Below are 16,373 nucleotides of genomic sequence, written 5' to 3' on the forward strand. Positions count from 1 at the left end.
ATATTATCTTCATCTTGTTATTCCGTGCTAGACTGTATTTGCATTCTAGGTTGTCATCGTATATCGTTAGTTGTATTAGTAAGTGATTACGAAGATGATCCACCTCTATAGAATAGTGATTCTAATAGTGTTTGCAATACTATTGGGGAGAAATATATGGTGTTGAACTACCTGATTGTGCATAGAATGCTGAAATTGTAGGCGATCCTAAATACAATAGTGTTGTTGATGGTAGTGGCGTGTAATATGCTCCTATAAAGGGAGGTGGTGCAAAAAAATACTCATGAGGAAGGTGTTAATGCATGGTATGATGGTGGAATGGATGAAAGGGCATATATAAATGATGCTGTATAATTAACGCTTGTGTGAAAAACATGAAGCTGTTAGTAAATGCACCAGAAAATATATGAACCATACTCATCGGAAGGTGCACCTATTGGTCTAGGATTTGGGATTGAAACTAATGATGATGAACTCAATGCATGTACTCCCGATTGCGGCCTCATATGGGGTCGCATTGGTCTTTTGCGATTAACTTGTCTATTCCTTTTCTCTTCTGGCAATAAATATGGTTTACCATTAAGTCTAAACAATTTCATGAAATCCGAAGATGTCGTCAAATTCAGTCTAACAATTTGTTCGCGTATAGGTATAAAATCATATCTATGTTCCAATAAGTTAATATACTATGCAAGAAATTTAGGCCAATCTTCATCGGTTCTCACTCGCAAGTTAATTTTTTGATGTTCATCAAGGTTTTGAGGTAAGGGCGAAATATTTTACACAAATTCAAACTGGTGCATCACTCGATCAAATTCATGTATCTCAACTATTGCAAAAACTATTAATGACACTTTGACGTGACAGATATTATGATTCGTAAAAAATTCAAACGGGATACATTCTTTAATTCTCAAAATAGAGCATTCAAACTACAGTATGAAATTATAAATTTCATTACGTACCTAATATTAAAATTCAAATCCTGACATAATTATTATATAATTGAAAATTTCAAAAGCTAACATCAGCTTTTGACCGTTGATTTAACAATAACTGGATATCCTCAAGCTTATTTGATATACCCACATGACTCAAATCCTTGTTCCACCTATTCAAATAATATATTGCTCCAAAAATATAATAATGAAAAAAATACGATAACTATATTATTAAATACATCTTACCTTATTATGAGTGAGAATTGATAAGAGAAGTTTACCCATGAATGTAAAAATGGTAAGTGATACCATGCCTATGGTTGAAGAAAGGGTATACAACCATCAATTTTAATTTTATGTGCTTCTGTTGCCTAACACATCTCTTGGTACAATGTAGTTAAGATAGCTAATCCCTAATTAAGTCGTCTGACTTCTTTTAAGTTAATTAGTTGTAGGAGTCACATTAAATATACTAGAGTTTGACATTTATTTAACATTAGAAGACCCCTGAACAACCTTCGTATGACTGCTCGAGTGAATTATTATCTTTCAACCACACTAGAAGAGTTGTTGATATGTGAGAAATTATCTCTTAACCATTCCATATTTATCTAATTACCACTAAACTTGTCTGACATCTTGCCTAATAGCTGGTGGCAAATTGGCTTTCAATCTCCAATGTGCACTACCCTCGTAACGATTACCTCATCAATTGGTAGATCGAGTTGTAATGCCACATCTTTGAGTGTAATCATACACTCACCGCACAGAAGATGAAATGTGTATATTTTGAGTCTCCATCTCTCCAGCAAAACACTAATAACTGTGGGCTCCAATTTAGTCCCGTGAAGCATACAAGACACATATAAGAATCTCGCCTCTTTCAAGTACTGTTCAATAACATGTGGTGCTCTCGTACTTAAATTGTGTATATATGTTTCAACAATTCGATCTTTGTCTTGATTATATAAATATAAAAAAATATGATAATATTAACAATTTAATAATGATATTAGTTAAAAATAAAAAAATATGATGATTATTTTCTTACCATTTGTAATTAGATGTTGGATATGTATTTGTGATCCAAACGAATTAGAGACGTTGACATTTTTAAAATCGGTAACCTTTATCAAATTAAATAAGATTAATTAATTTAGACAATGAAATAAAAATATAATATTATTAAATTACCACTAAATTAATAATTTATTTAATATAAAAATATTGTTAAACCTATTAAAATAAACAAAATAAAATAATAAATTACCTTATTTTACTTAAAATCTTTGAAACGATAAAAATCAAACAAAATCAAGAAATTACTAAATGTTAGGATAGAAAATTAAGAGAAGAAGAAATTGAGAGAAAAGTGGAGGAGTTTATATGAAGTTAGGGTTTAGGAGCTGTTGGAATGTTTTTGATTTCTTTTCACGGTTCAGATTTTCTAATCATTGGGATCTAACTATTCATATTTATTTTTTTTAATTTAATTTTAAAAAGAAGAAGCAAGAACACTTTTGCCTATGTGGCAACCACCCCACGCAAAGTCGACTTATTCCTTAAATTTAAAAAGTAAAACGCATAATGATAAATTTGGTCACTAATATTTACATTTTTGTTAAAATGGCTCTGATTGTATTTTTGAGCCTTTTTTGGTCATCAACCTTTGTTCTTTTTTTAATCTGTTTTTTTATCAGATTTAATAAAAGTACCATTAAAAAAGTAAACAGGGATGATATAGAATTTCATATGTGGAATATTTTTAATGAGATGTAATTTATTACTTATCTAGCCTAATAAGATAAATACATATGAAAAATAATAAAATAAATAAATAATACATTAAATTAAAAAATTCTTAATTTAAAGAAAATAAACATAACTATCTAAAAATTTAACTCAAGAGAAAAAGTATCAATAAACAAACATATGAAATAGTGAAACCTTTTGAAATAAAAGAAAGATTGAAACCTTAAATTTATTTATTTAATTTGTTAAAATAAATAAATTGAACAAAAGAATAAAAGTTGATTGCCAAAAAGCTCAAAAAGATAATTAGGGTCATTTTAATAAAACATGCAAACCTTAGCAACCAAATTTATGACTAAGCCAAAGTAAAATAACCTATTCTCCTAATTTTTATCTGAAATCAGCATATTTGACTAATTTCCCCGATTGGTAAAGGTTATCAAGTTTTGGTGAGAATGCATGCATCAAACCATAACTCATCAGCTCCAATGGATATGGATTACACATCATCTTACATTGTCTCCCCTCGTAAAACAAAACCGAACCGGCTTAAATTGTCTGCAACACAGCTTATATAACCAAAACCTCTATTTAATCGAAACCGTCAAAATCCCAACGCTACCACCCATCCAAACGCTCAGAATCTGATTCATACAATCACAATCGCAGACAATCAGAACCTTTTGGATAACTAAAAAAACATAAAAATTAAAAAATACCTAATCCATAACCGACACTTGTCTGTTCCCCCTTCTTTAACTGTTCGTCTTATTCTCTTTCCTCCTCATTTTTCTACCTCTAATCTCCGGTCACCCTCGTCTCTTTATCTTCTTCTCTGAATCTCTCCCGCAATATCGAGAATCTCTCTTTTACAGGTAAAAAGTTCCGTCGCCGGGGATTACAATGTTTGAGTCTCCGGTAAGCGAAATAATTATGCTTTGATCGATCGCTATTTTCTTTTTTCTTTTGTGTACCCAAAGAAATGGTAGATCCGTTTGCTGTGATTCACTTTCGATCCAAAATCTGGTTGCGCAAAAGGAAAAAAAATCCCTCCATTATTGCTTTTACTTTGCTTTTAATCTCACCCGGACGGTGACTATTGACTCTGACGGTGGTGTTGGCTTCTTTTTAGGGGGGTGAATGTGTACAAGTTTGTTGTCAAATTGTTGGGTTTTTTTTTTTTGAACTTTTTGTTGGGTGATATATAAAAGTAGATATTAGCTTTGATTTTTATTTTTATTTTTTGGTTTTTGGGAGTTTTGGTGGTTTGGGGTTCGATCTTCAAAACTGGGAAAGATGAATATAAGGGCGGCCGAGGAAGAATCGGCGCAAGAGATTCATATCCCGGCCGATATAGATTGGGAAATGCTTGATAAATCCAAGTTTTTCTTCTTAGGCGCAGCTCTATTTTCTGGTGTTTCAGCTACCCTTTACCCCGTAGTTTTGGTTAAAACAAGGCAACAAGTTGCTCAAGCTCAAATTTCGGGTATCCGTACAGCCTTTTCCATTGTTAAACACGAAGGTTTCAGGGCTTTGTACCGCGGATTCGGTACTTCTTTAATGGGAACAATCCCGGCTCGAGCTCTTTACATGGCAGCTCTCGAGGTTACCAAAAGCAATGTGGGGAGTGCCACAGTTAACTTTGGGATTCCCGAACCAACGGCGTCCGCAATTGCTAATGCGGTAGCTGGATTAAGTGCTGCAATGGCTGCACAGCTTGTTTGGACGCCGGTCGATGTGGTTAGCCAGAGGTTAATGGTTCAAGGAACCCACCCGAGTTGTAGTTCACCTTGTAGATATGTAAATGGGATCGATGCGTTTAGGAAAATAGTTAAAACGGATGGCCCAAAGGGGCTGTATAGAGGCTTTGGGATATCGATTTTAACCTATGCTCCATCGAATGCAGTGTGGTGGGCATCTTATTCGGTTGCTCAGAGGCTCGTTTGGGGAGGCATTGCATGCTACTTTCGGAAGAAAGACGATGAGAGCAATGACAATGGGAATAGTAGCAGTAGTAGTAACAATAATAATACGATTAGGCCAGATTCGAAGACGGTAATGGCGGTTCAGGGAGTGAGTGCAGCCATGGCTGGAGGGGTATCAGCTTTGATTACAATGCCACTGGATACGATTAAGACCAGGCTGCAAGTTTTGGATGGGGAAGAGAATGGGAGGCGTGGACCAACGATTGGGCAAACTGTTCGGAATTTGATCAAAGAAGGTGGGTGGTTGGCTTGTTACAGAGGGTTGGGGCCGAGGTGGGCGTCCATGTCCATGTCTGCAACAACAATGATCACTACTTATGAGTTCCTCAAACGGCTCTCAGCTAAGAACCAAGAGAGCTTGGTGTAATTACATCAAGATGAAAAGAAAATTAGTGAAAACAGAGGTTTCTTTTTTTCCCTTTATTTTGGGTTCTTTGATGTTTGTCTAAATCATGCTTCTAATGCTGTTTCTTTTTTTAAGTTAGCCTGCTGATGAATGTAAATATGGTGCAGGTTTTTATGTGAATATGAATATAAATCTCTTTGTTTCTTCCCACTATATTTAATCATGGATTAACATCTAATTAATGAATGCGTTTTCATTTATCGAATTTGTGGGTCATCTTTATGTGCTTCACTTTTTTTTCATTTGTAATCAATTTCTGATAAATCTCTCAAGATTCATTTGATAGAAAAATGGGGAAGTAGATGTAGAATATAGGGTTTTGATGGAATATGGTACTGAAATTTTGCAGAAGCATGAATTTGTTTTATTTGTTGTAGTCTTTTTGTTTATAATTATTAAGCAGCAGAAAAGAGCAACTTTCTCGTGGTGGGTCTACCTCAATACCTAACTCAGATTTTGGATGGATATGGAAATCAGGAATTTTGGACTTTGGAGTATTTGTTTAAATATTTTTAATGAATAGATAAAAATCATAAATATTTTTTATGGATCTGAATCATCATGTTCATAATAGCTAATCCAGAAAAAAGAATTAATTAGTAGTAGGCCCGCTATATCCCTTTCTGTTTCAATCCTATTTGAGTTTCAACTTAACTGCCGGTAATCAATAATTATTAATTTAATCCTTTAAAGTAATTCTTATCCACTACCTGATTGACTTTACTGGAAAAGGAGACCTTCCTTTTAAAGCTTGACTTGGTTGTTGAATTAACATTTAACCCCACCATGGCCATGTATTTGTTGAGTACTTGACCAAAATTCTGGCCAAATCCTTTACTGTAGCTAGGATTAGCTCTGTCCTTTGAAATCCCTGAAAACATCATCCGCCGTGGCTTCTCCTCCTCCTTCCATTTGCATTTCCTTCCTTTCGACATTAGTCAAAATGGGAGCACCGTTTTCTTTGACATGCAGGTTTATATTTTATTAGTTTGTTTGGTTTTGCTGTTGCTGGCCGTAGAGGAGGAGGATGATAGACGAGGGATTTTTCGATAGGCTTGCTTTGAGTCAGAAAGCGGATTTGGATCTGGGTTTGTTGATCGGGTTAACTATATTTGAGAGAAGGGTTTGCTGTGTTCTTGGAACCCATACTACTTTAATGGCTGAATTGAAGTTGAAGGTGTTCAAATACCAGCATTAATCCAAACAATCATCGCTTCTAAATCAGCCTTTTTCTCTTAGGCTTTTTGCCGCATCATAATTGGTAAATAAACTGATAATCCCTGTTTACGTATTGTGTTCAAGCTGTTATTAACTAGAAATTTTAGTCCATTAATTTAACTTCTGCAAATTTAAGCTATATATATATATATAAGGTATATTGAGAGTTGACATATTGAATTCAAGCTCAAATGTACGGCAAGGCATGCAGTTAATAATTTTGACCAATATTGTTGGTGGTTTTGTAACAATCTGTGATGACAGTCCAAATATAATTAAACAGAGCCAAGGATGACTTCCCAGAGGAACAGAGCAGCCGTATTTTCATCGCTGCATCATCGAATACAGACTGCGTGGACAAGAATCAGTTCGCTCGACTATTGGAAGAGAGCAGGATATGACCAGCATGACCCGGCATGGCTTCACCAGTATGACAGGAAGGATAGCCATAGAACCTGAAATCTGGCTGCTGAAATATTTCATCACTGTTGGAGGCACTTGTGACATCAGAGCAAGAGTTAGCTGAACCAGAATCTTTGAAATTTTCTGGCTGATGAACATCTGTTACAGAGATGTTTGCAGACAAATGCAGCTGAGGAGACCTGGACATGTCCGGTCCGTGGCTTGTCGGAGTGCTTTTGGATTGGAGTTTCTTTGTGTTGAGAAATTGCCCACCACTTCCTCTAGCTCGTTTTATCGCATGAAGATGTCGAGACTCATGCATATACGGCTGCAAAACATATTTATAAAATAACTTCTTAGAGAATAGAATACCATCGTAAGGCCACGTTACAGTTCTCGTGCACATACCTTTCGAACTTTTATGAGTTTGTTCTGTGCCTCGAGCTTTGCACGATATTGTCTTCGCCGGAGAATAGCATGATACTGCTTTGCATTAACATAAATCGGTTCACCTTCTTTAAGATCCAGTGGCAGCGGAACTCGAGCAGGAAGCATAGCCATCATATGAGCATGATGAATCTGCTGGCAATGCAACGGCAAATATCTCACAAATGAATAACAAAGAAAAAACATTTTCGTATGGTCATGCATACCAAAGAGCGAGACTTAAATAGAGTTCTGGGTCATACGATTTAGCAAACACAAAAATCAGAATCTATGCCTAAAGCACTTCAATGCAGAATCAACAAGTCAGAAAACAGAGAATAAAATTTAAACAATAAGATCTAGTAACCTCGACTATTTTTTTTTTCTTTTTCGGTTACTTAAAAGACAGTTGACAAGAAGAAATATCACTTAATGCACTACTTTTGCCACTTCCATACTTTATATAGTAAAACCACTTCCTACAATAAGATCATGAAAGAAGGCTTTTCTCATAAAGAATCAATTTGATAAGAAAAGGGAAGAATAATGAGAGTAAAGTAAGATGCAAAGTGAAATAGAATGACAGAAATTAATATGCAGCAGAATAGTCAGCTGATGTGCTTGATGAACATTAAAGAATTAGAACTGTAATTCGTAATCCAGGCCGGCTAATGGAATCTTTATGACCCCAGGAAGGTGCTAGTGGATTAAAATAATGGTCTGTAGCATCTATATAGTTTATCAAAATCAACATCCTCTGACCTTTGCTTTCATATTAACTTTCCATAGCATCAAGGTTACATTTACAGTAATTAAGGACTAGATACTTTAAAATGGTTTTAAAAGTCTAGGTTCCTTCAACTCCCTTTTCTTTATGAGATTCCTCGAAGAGGAGATTACATTTAGGTCATAGTAACAAAAGGTAATGAAACAGGGTTTTAAAAGCAACCATCCTCGTTTCTATGAACCGATAATATGCATACTGGAGTGCTTACAGTTGAACAAACTTCAATGTGGTGCAACAGAACCGGATACAACATGACAGAACTCTTACCATAGCTTGTGATCCATAAGCAGTAGCCGCTACACTGCCAAGGTATGGGTTGGCATAATGGTGTGGAATGTGAACCTGCAGTAGAAAAACTGACATATGAATGTGATATATAAAACACGATGCACCTAAATAGCAGGCAAACCACATAAATAATAACTTACGATTGGTTTTCTATAACCTTGTGAAGGAGGAAAGACATGGTCCTGAGTTCCCGTTACATAGGCTAATTTAGCATGATTTCCTACAAGCTTCCCATGAGTTCCGTTACCTCCTGAGTAGGGGCAAGAACAGCTAATTAGATATACCCTTGTCCAGGTGACAAGAGAAGAAAAAAATCACATCAATTTAACCACAAAAGAAAGGTAATATTATGTTAAGGGAAGCACTATCACAGCTATGGCAACGTATTAACATCTACAGCCTGGTAGAAATCTGAAGTCCCCTTATTGTTATTTATGCAACATCAAACTTAGAGATCAGCAAAAGAAGGAATACTCGACAAATATGAAGACCTGATGATGCCGAAGTTAAAGTTTGCCCATAGAGATTGCGGTCTTTGGCACTTGCCACTTCAGGGTAAGATTGACCAGTTGATTGAGTTGATGATGAGTCCTGGTCCTGAAATTGGAAACTTAGTTGCTCGTTGTTATGAAAGTGTTGAGGCAGAACACCCATCTTCAGGGTTAAGCTTTCAGATATGGAAGATTGCTGGACCTGAGATTCAGTTGAGTTGCCCAAAGATGAGCAGCCGACAACATACGTGCACATCGAATAAGCATTCACGACAGAATCCTTTTTATGCAAGTTTGCATTGCGCTAAACTACTGTCAATTTTTCGACTTAATAAAACAAGTATGGAGGATCTTTAAATGTTAAAAGGAAGCCTTCATGACTATGTTTTAGCAAGCTCATGCATCAATGACCTAGCAACGAGCCACACACTCTCAGTTCTAGATATTTAAATCAGAAAAGATAAAAACAAATAACCGCAAATGCTTCTTGGACCAGGCATCAGAAAATTTGTTAAACTGATTTTTAGACTCCTACTTATAAGAAGGAACAAATATAGAAACAACTTGATGGTACACTGGTGAAGTTGAATATGAGTCTCTTCATACAGGTTCACTGAGCAATCTAAAAAATATACAAGAGAAACTTATTTTCAATGATTGAACTATCATATAAATAGATAGCAGAACTGTCATGAAATCCATATACACACTATTGCAGTTCATCATCTGAATTCTGAAGTTACATTTTACTCTTGCCATTGAATTCATATATTAATTAGCCTACAAATGGTCAATGAAACTCCATATTGAGGTGGTAACATGCCTCATTCTGAACAGAAACTATATAGGAAAAATTATAATAAAACCGATTGAAGAAGCCATTCCTTTTCTCTTATCAAAATGCAGCAACTTTCAAACCATAAGCATTTCCTCTATGTTATGACCTAATAACATAAACATCAAATATATCAACCATTTATCCCCAAGACAGAGATATAAAAGAAGGATGACCCAATAAGGGGAAAAAGAGAGCACTTGAATGGATTCTTACTCGAAGCAAATTCTATATAAGCTTGAAGTCAGAGGTTTTAAAATGCATGCAAAACCCGAAACCAAAAAAATTCAAAGAAAGAGATGAATGTTGAATCAAAAACAGAAAACAAATCCATTAATCAGCTAAGCATGAAAATTCCAACCCATCGTCACAGCCTCCAAATCCAAGCACATACAGAGCCTAGAACATTATAGACGCAACAAAACCTTCCTTATCAGACTAAAACCAATCAATTTCATAGTAAACAGAAGGACAAAAAAAAACATAGTTAGATAAAACAGAAGAGAAAAAGAAGCCCAGAAAAATAAAGGAAGGGGGGAGGAAAAAAGAAACACCTCTGGAATTTGATGAAACAAATGGGGATTGTTCTTCTAACATTTGAGGTTGGATTTGTGCATGTATAGCAAAATATAAAAACCTCTCTCTCTCTCTCTCTTTCTGGGTTTCTCAGAAGAACCCCGACCCTTTTCATTGAGACCCTTTTTAAGGAAATTAATTTGTGTTTGGATAATATTGATTACTAATACATATCCTCTTTTTGATAATTTTTTTTGTCTTTTCAGCTCAGCCTCAGTGGCTCACCACCATGACCTCTTCAGTCTTCACAACCATCCTCATCATAACTGTCGTGGTTCTGCTTCAAAAAGAAAAGAAAAAACTCAGTATTTTTGTTTTTCCATATTATTATTTTGGTTGAAATATACAGTAAATGTATGTAGGAACGAATTTAGAGTTTACAGCCTTTTAAAAAATTTAAGTTGATTCTGACACATTAATTATATTCATAAAAAATTTAAAAAAATTTAAAAATAAAAAAGACTAAATCTTACAAAATTGTAGCATATTTGTTAATATAGTATCGTGTTGAGTTTTTTGTTTTTCCTTTTTTCTTTTGTCGTGTTGTGTTCATGTTTTTTGCAATCAATTCTTGTTTGAGAAACACTCCGCAGCCGACCCAAAAATTCATTCGCACTTACTTGCACGCGCTTGGGTAGCGCGTGTTCTCTTTCTGGGTTTTGATTAATTGGAGTTCTGTTTTTCCTTCTTATAGACAGCAAATTCAACCGAAAGAATTTTATTTTCAGTAGAAGTAAACAATAAAATCAAACAATTTTATTAAATAAATTATTATCCATCGATAAGATCTCTTAAACCAAAATTGAAGATCTTCGAAAAGGCATATAGAACTCATATAATGAGTGGGACAATTTCTTTATAACACCATTAATATATATCTGTACTTGGAAAAAAAATTTCTCTCTAAATTAAACCTCAATCGCGTTTCATTTATTTTCAAAAATATTACTTAATATAATATGCTTTGGATGCCCATCTAAAAAATTGAATATAGAGTTTAGGATTCAATTTGTCAGCAAAACAGAAGAAAGTAATAATAAATAGCATATAGGATAAAAGTGAGGAGGTCATGCTGAGCTTGCCCACGCTCTCAATGTTGACATTCATTCTTAAATTAATCGAACTGCTGGCCTTATATTAATATACATACCAGGAGATGAAATTACCAATATTGATTCTTGGATTGGAAAATGAAGACAACATATAATCCAAACATTGTTAGTATATTTTTAAACAAATTTCACTGCCCATGTTTAATTTTATACACCCAAAAATATCAAATACAAGAAATGCGCTATAATATGGTGTCCTGTATCAAACTCCGACAGAAGAGAGACAGCGTTGAAGAAAATGATGATATATGCGACTCCGATTCTCTGAAGCATAAACTGAACCAAACTTTCCATTCAGATCACTGCAATTTCTACAATATCATGAACAAGGCAACCCTATGAGCAGCAGCTGCTGCTGCCTCCGCATTGGTTCACAGCTACATACAAACCCAGGCAGTTGATAGATACACCCATCAGAGCATTGACTACTGAATATTGAGATATCATTTTTCAAATTTAATATTTCTTTCTGAAAGGGTTTTAAATTGGACTAATAATCGGATCTTAAAAAAAAATCGAAATATTGAATTGAAAAGATTTTATACGGGAAAGGGGATAACTAAGGAATCGCATATAAAGGCCCAACATTTTAGTTTGAAACAAAATTTGAGCCCAAATGCTTTGAAACCCAAAACTCATCAATGTAATTTTTTTTAATTAAAAGGAAAGGACGTTTGGTTTCAAAAAGTAGGAATGGTTTTGGTTTTGTTTTCTTAAGAAAATGAAAAATATTAAAATAATTAAAATATTTTCTAAAAGTGAAAATGATGAAAATAAATGGATTAGCCCTGGTTCAGATCATATAAATGTCAAAATATCTTTTAACAAATTTTCAAATATTAAATATGGTACATTGATTCGAATCCGTATAAATATATAAAAGAATATTTTTACGTTTCTATTATAGGAAAAGAGTTACCAAGCATGTTTTCACTATTGAAAACGCATTTTATTCCTGTTTATTAAATATATTTTTAATTTTTAAAAATAAATTAAAACGAGAAAAGAAAATGAAAATTAAAAAAAAATCAGAAATCAAACAAAACTTTAATGTCAATAAAAGTATTAAAAAGCATAAATTTATGGTTACAACAGCGACTAAATTGACAAATAATCTGTCCCATTTATCTGAAAATGTTTTTGAACCAGAAACAAAAACTTGATCCCGAAATTCAGGATGTACCCAATGAAAAGAAATAGTTGAGTGTTTTTTCATTGAATCCAACTCATGTGTTTTGCATTAATAAATAAACTCAACAGATGCTCATGAAATTTTGTACTTGCCATTTATGTGACCTATATTTAAGAGTGTAGTCATGGTTAAGTATGGGTGTTAGGGTTGCTTTGGATTCCCGTTTATCATTACCTCAATGCGTTTTTTATTGATTTCTATGCAATTGCTGCTAAAATTCTTTTTGGAAGACCAAATTCCGATACAATGGAAGGAGATAGATAACGTCACACCTCAAAATTTCCACTGCTCCATAATTACAAATAGATAACTATAAACATAAGATATAAAATGTAGTAATAATAAATTGAACAATTATAATTAAATACATAATTAATTTTGAAATATTAAATAAAATAAATAATTGAAAATTTCTCATTCTTTAATTCATTTTTAATTATTTGTTAATAAAATTATTATTAGAAATAAATGTAATTGTAATAATTTTTAACCATTTATTAATTTTGTAAATATTAAGTAATCTAAAAAAATTATTATATACAAGATTGAATCAAATGTCCTTAATGGCCAATTTGTCTTTTCATTATAATTCACATTGTCAACACGATTGTGTGATTGAATCCAAATACATCTATCACCACTACAATAACTAATTTCATGCAACCATTGCTTGTGATCTCATTGCCCATCCAAAATAAGCCTTTGATTGAATTTGAATGGTATAATTACAGATTTAATAGTTAATTTATAGCTTACCATAAATGGTTTATTTTTAACTTTTTATGGAAAAATTAAATTGAAATCATTTTTAATGCAAAATATTTAACTTTCCACCCTTTAAAATTTTTATTTTTGTTTCAGTCTCCCCTCTGCAGTAGTGTTGTGGTTGAGAAAAGGGATTTGAAACGTTGTTGAAGACTAGACCTGTCCATGGGCCGGGTGGCCCGGTCCGGCGGCCCGCCCGAAATATGGGAGGGTTCGGGTAAAAATATAGGCCCGAAATATGGGCTTGGGTAAAAAAAGGGCCGGGCTCAGGCTCAACTTTTTTGACCCGAGCCCGGCCCGGCCTGGCCCGAATATAATAAATATATATTTTTTAATTTTTAATTTTAAAATACTTTAAATATATATTTTTTTATTTTTTTATTGTTAAAATATTTTTTTGTGTTTATTAAAAATCAGGCCGAGCCGGGCCGGGCTTGAGCTTATTATTTTTCCCGGGCCGGGCCTGGACAAAATTTTAGGCCCATATTTTGGGCCGGGCCAAAAAAATTTCGGGCCCAGCCCGGCCTATGGACAGGTCTATTGAAGACTAAACAAAAAGATTTACAGTTTTGGAGCATGTGAAAGCACATGCAAATGGTAAAGGAGAACAATCTTTCAGAATTAAATTATCTTCTGCACCCTCTAGCATGCCTATAGTGAAAATGGTTTAAACTTAAAACCAATCAACTTCAAGGTTCATTTATTTAGATGAATTATTTAAACCATTATGCAACCCATGTTTGCTCTTCCAACTTAATTATAATTAAGTTTTTAGGACAGAATTCAAATTAAAACAAACCCACTTGCTATAGTTTATACCAACATCATTATTTTTCTTTGTTAATTAATAGAATAAGTTCTAATGTTGTTGTGAGAATACTTGGCAACAAATACAAACAAAATCCTCAACTCTAAGGCAAAATTGTTCTTTATGAAGAAAAAGAAGCGGAAAGTACAAATCCTTGTTTAAAGAAGAAAACTAGGAATTGTGCAACTTTTTTCAATCCTCTGCATTATTTGATCACACTGTGTTTCAATCTAAAAAGCTTTCCAAAGTAAAAAAGAATCCATGCAGATCAGCAAGCAGTGATCTTATCGGCTTTACTGCTTTGCTTTACAAGTGTTCCACCATGCATTAATTATAGTAAACATTATATATAAATATCGACTAAGAGTACTTAAAAGAAAAAACAAAAAAAAACTTTGGACCGCAATAGCAGACAGAAAGGTGAAAAGCCATTGCAGGGCTTAGTTGGAAAGACAGCATGGCTAACCTAAACCTAACCAAACTATGTCATATAAATTAATTTGGTCATTGAAACCTCCATTGTTAAGTAACAATTGATGAGCTTTTCAACTTTGGGGAGGAAAAAGAAATAGAATGATGATTAAAGGGATTGTCTCCAAAAAGAAAAACATGGCCATGATAGAGCTTTTTTCTTACTCTTATGGTTATCATGGGTTTTTCCACTTTGATCGTTGGCACTGCACATCATTCTAAAGACAACTCGTGTCTTTGCCTGGATAACTTATGTTTTGTTCTTTTAGATGTTGTGGATAAGGTTGAAATCTTTTTACCCAAATCGGAGCTCAATTGAAGAGTTTAATTATATATATTCAAGTTCAGAAAATGGATCAAGAAATTCTGGTAAGGAAACCAGCATTTTATAAATATGAACAACGGAAAAGGACAAAAAGGAAAATAGCTTTTCATTTTCGACAACTCTAAATGAATTGAATAGTTGAACAGGTTTTTTTTTTTATTTTTTTATTTTCTGACTTGTTATACTGAAATATTTTGTTTTTCCTTCCTTGGTTAAAGTCAAAGGTCATTAATGTAACACTCATTTTCGCACATATATGTTAAAAAGGGCCAGATATTTTGGTGGTCAGTCAGCAAAAGTGACAGCATTGCCCATATTATTTGGAACCATTGGTCAGCACCAAAATCATTGAGGAAACAAATACCAGTCTGCCATTGTTGGAAAATCAGAGAAAATAGTTGCTTATATTTCTTTACTAATGGACCCTTTCAATTTTAAATAAATTAATATTACTTGAATCACTTGTTCAAAAACGATACTAACACATCAAAACCATATAATATTATGTATGATAAGATAAGCAATTTCCGTCTGGTGGCTTAAAACTTAGTTTTGGTCATTTTCACCTGAAATTATCAATGGGTTGAGAAATAAATTTTATATTTAAGGTTTGTGGAATGAAAATGATGTGAAGGAGCCAAAAAGAAAAAGGTAAATCTTAAAACTCCAATGTTTACATATTGTTGGAAATGAATGCATCGGGTGTTAGGTCTTGTGATGTTTGGCCCCGTGGCTTAAAAATTGGTGTGCTTCACCGCTTGACAATAATATTCAATGGCTGTGCTTCATCTTCATTGATTCGAAACCAGTGGTTTGGGAGAAAGCAGCTGTTACCATCAATGAAAATCTGTTCTTTCTTTTTTTTAAGTACAGAACCAAGTGAAAGGAAAAAGAAAGAAGAGGTGCCCCTCACCCCCAAAATTGATGGCTCTCTTGGACCACAATCCTCTCATTATTGCAAAATTCAAGACTCTCCTTTTAACCCCATGCCTTGAAAATGACATTTTTATCACACCTTTCCTTCTCATTAATCAAATTAAGGATAAAAATATGTTGAATGTAAAATAATATCACAAATCCCAAAACTGAATTTTTACTTTTGACTTCTCTAAACTTTATTTTGACCCCAAAACTGAATTTTTAGCTTATTACATTATAATAGAATGTAAAACAAATAAACATTTAAAAGGGAAATTAGAATCATCCAAATAGCTTGACAGAAAGATGCACCACATTCTTGGATTTGGTAAGGCATTTACCATGCATGTGATGATTTAGGTCAGCCTACTTAATCTCTTAATTAACTCTCTCTCTCTCTCTATAGATTATACGTAAAATAATAAAACATTAAATAGTTAAGGTCACATGCAAACTGAAGAGAGCTTCCACTTCACCGATCACAAAAAAAAAGTTTAAAAGGTTAGGTGGCTTCTGAATAATTGTTTTAACATTATTTATTGTTTTGTTCTTTTAGGTGGCTTTTAACTCCATTTTTATTAAACTGTGTGATTGTTCTTATCCTTCCATTTTTGTTCTTCAATTTCCAGATTTTTATCAAAATAGAAAAAAAAGTATACAATTTTTTTTTAAAAA

The 16,373-nt window shown here is 33.5% G+C and overlaps 2 protein-coding genes across 4 annotated transcripts; one reads left to right on the plus strand and one right to left on the minus strand.

Annotated features, from left to right (window-relative positions):
- Positions 1 to 3,451: 3,451 nt before the first annotated feature.
- LOC105769265 (uncharacterized) lies at positions 3,452 to 5,237 on the plus strand. Its single transcript, XM_012589782.2, has one exon. The coding sequence runs from the start codon at positions 3,990 to 3,992 to the stop codon at positions 5,043 to 5,045; it is 1,056 nt and encodes a 351-aa protein (XP_012445236.1). The 5' UTR covers positions 3,452 to 3,989; the 3' UTR covers positions 5,046 to 5,237.
- A 1,245-nt stretch (positions 5,238 to 6,482) lies between these two features.
- On the minus strand, positions 6,483 to 10,445 carry LOC105769266 (nuclear transcription factor Y subunit A-3). Of its 3 annotated transcripts, none has more exons than XM_012589785.2 (6): positions 10,086 to 10,445; positions 8,697 to 9,640; positions 8,346 to 8,455; positions 8,185 to 8,259; positions 7,113 to 7,283; positions 6,483 to 7,032 (listed from the first exon to the last, which is right to left on the minus strand). In XM_012589785.2, the coding sequence occupies exons 2-6, from the start codon at positions 8,950 to 8,952 to the stop codon at positions 6,667 to 6,669; spliced, it is 978 nt and encodes a 325-aa protein (XP_012445239.1). In that variant the 5' UTR covers positions 8,953 to 9,640; positions 10,086 to 10,445; the 3' UTR covers positions 6,483 to 6,666. The 3 variants fall into 3 exon arrangements, with proteins under 3 accessions (XP_012445239.1, XP_012445237.1, XP_012445240.1); XM_012589783.2 differs by having other exon boundaries at positions 7,113 to 7,286; XM_012589786.2 differs by having other exon boundaries at positions 7,113 to 7,286; positions 8,697 to 8,898; positions 10,086 to 10,444.
- Between the last annotated feature and the right edge of the window lie 5,928 nt (positions 10,446 to 16,373).

Source organism: Gossypium raimondii, chromosome 5 (genome assembly GCF_025698545.1).
Source record: "Gossypium raimondii isolate GPD5lz chromosome 5, ASM2569854v1, whole genome shotgun sequence".
NCBI classification, from domain to species: domain Eukaryota; kingdom Viridiplantae; phylum Streptophyta; class Magnoliopsida; order Malvales; family Malvaceae; genus Gossypium; species Gossypium raimondii.

Coding starts and splice junctions, on each gene's coding strand:
- LOC105769265 (XM_012589782.2), top strand. CDS start 3,990: ATGAATATAAGGGCGGCCGAGGAAGAATCGGCGCAAGAGATTCATATC.
- LOC105769266 (XM_012589783.2), bottom strand. CDS start 8,952: ATGTGCACGTATGTTGTCGGCTGCTCATCTTTGGGCAACTCAACTGAA. Junction 8,456..8,696: donor TTTAACTTCGGCATCATCAG/GTCTTCATATTT, acceptor GCCCCTACTCAG/GAGGTAACGGAACTCATGGG. Junction 7,033..7,112: donor AACTCATAAAAGTTCGAAAG/GTATGTGCACGA, acceptor TATGTTTTGCAG/CCGTATATGCATGAGTCTCG.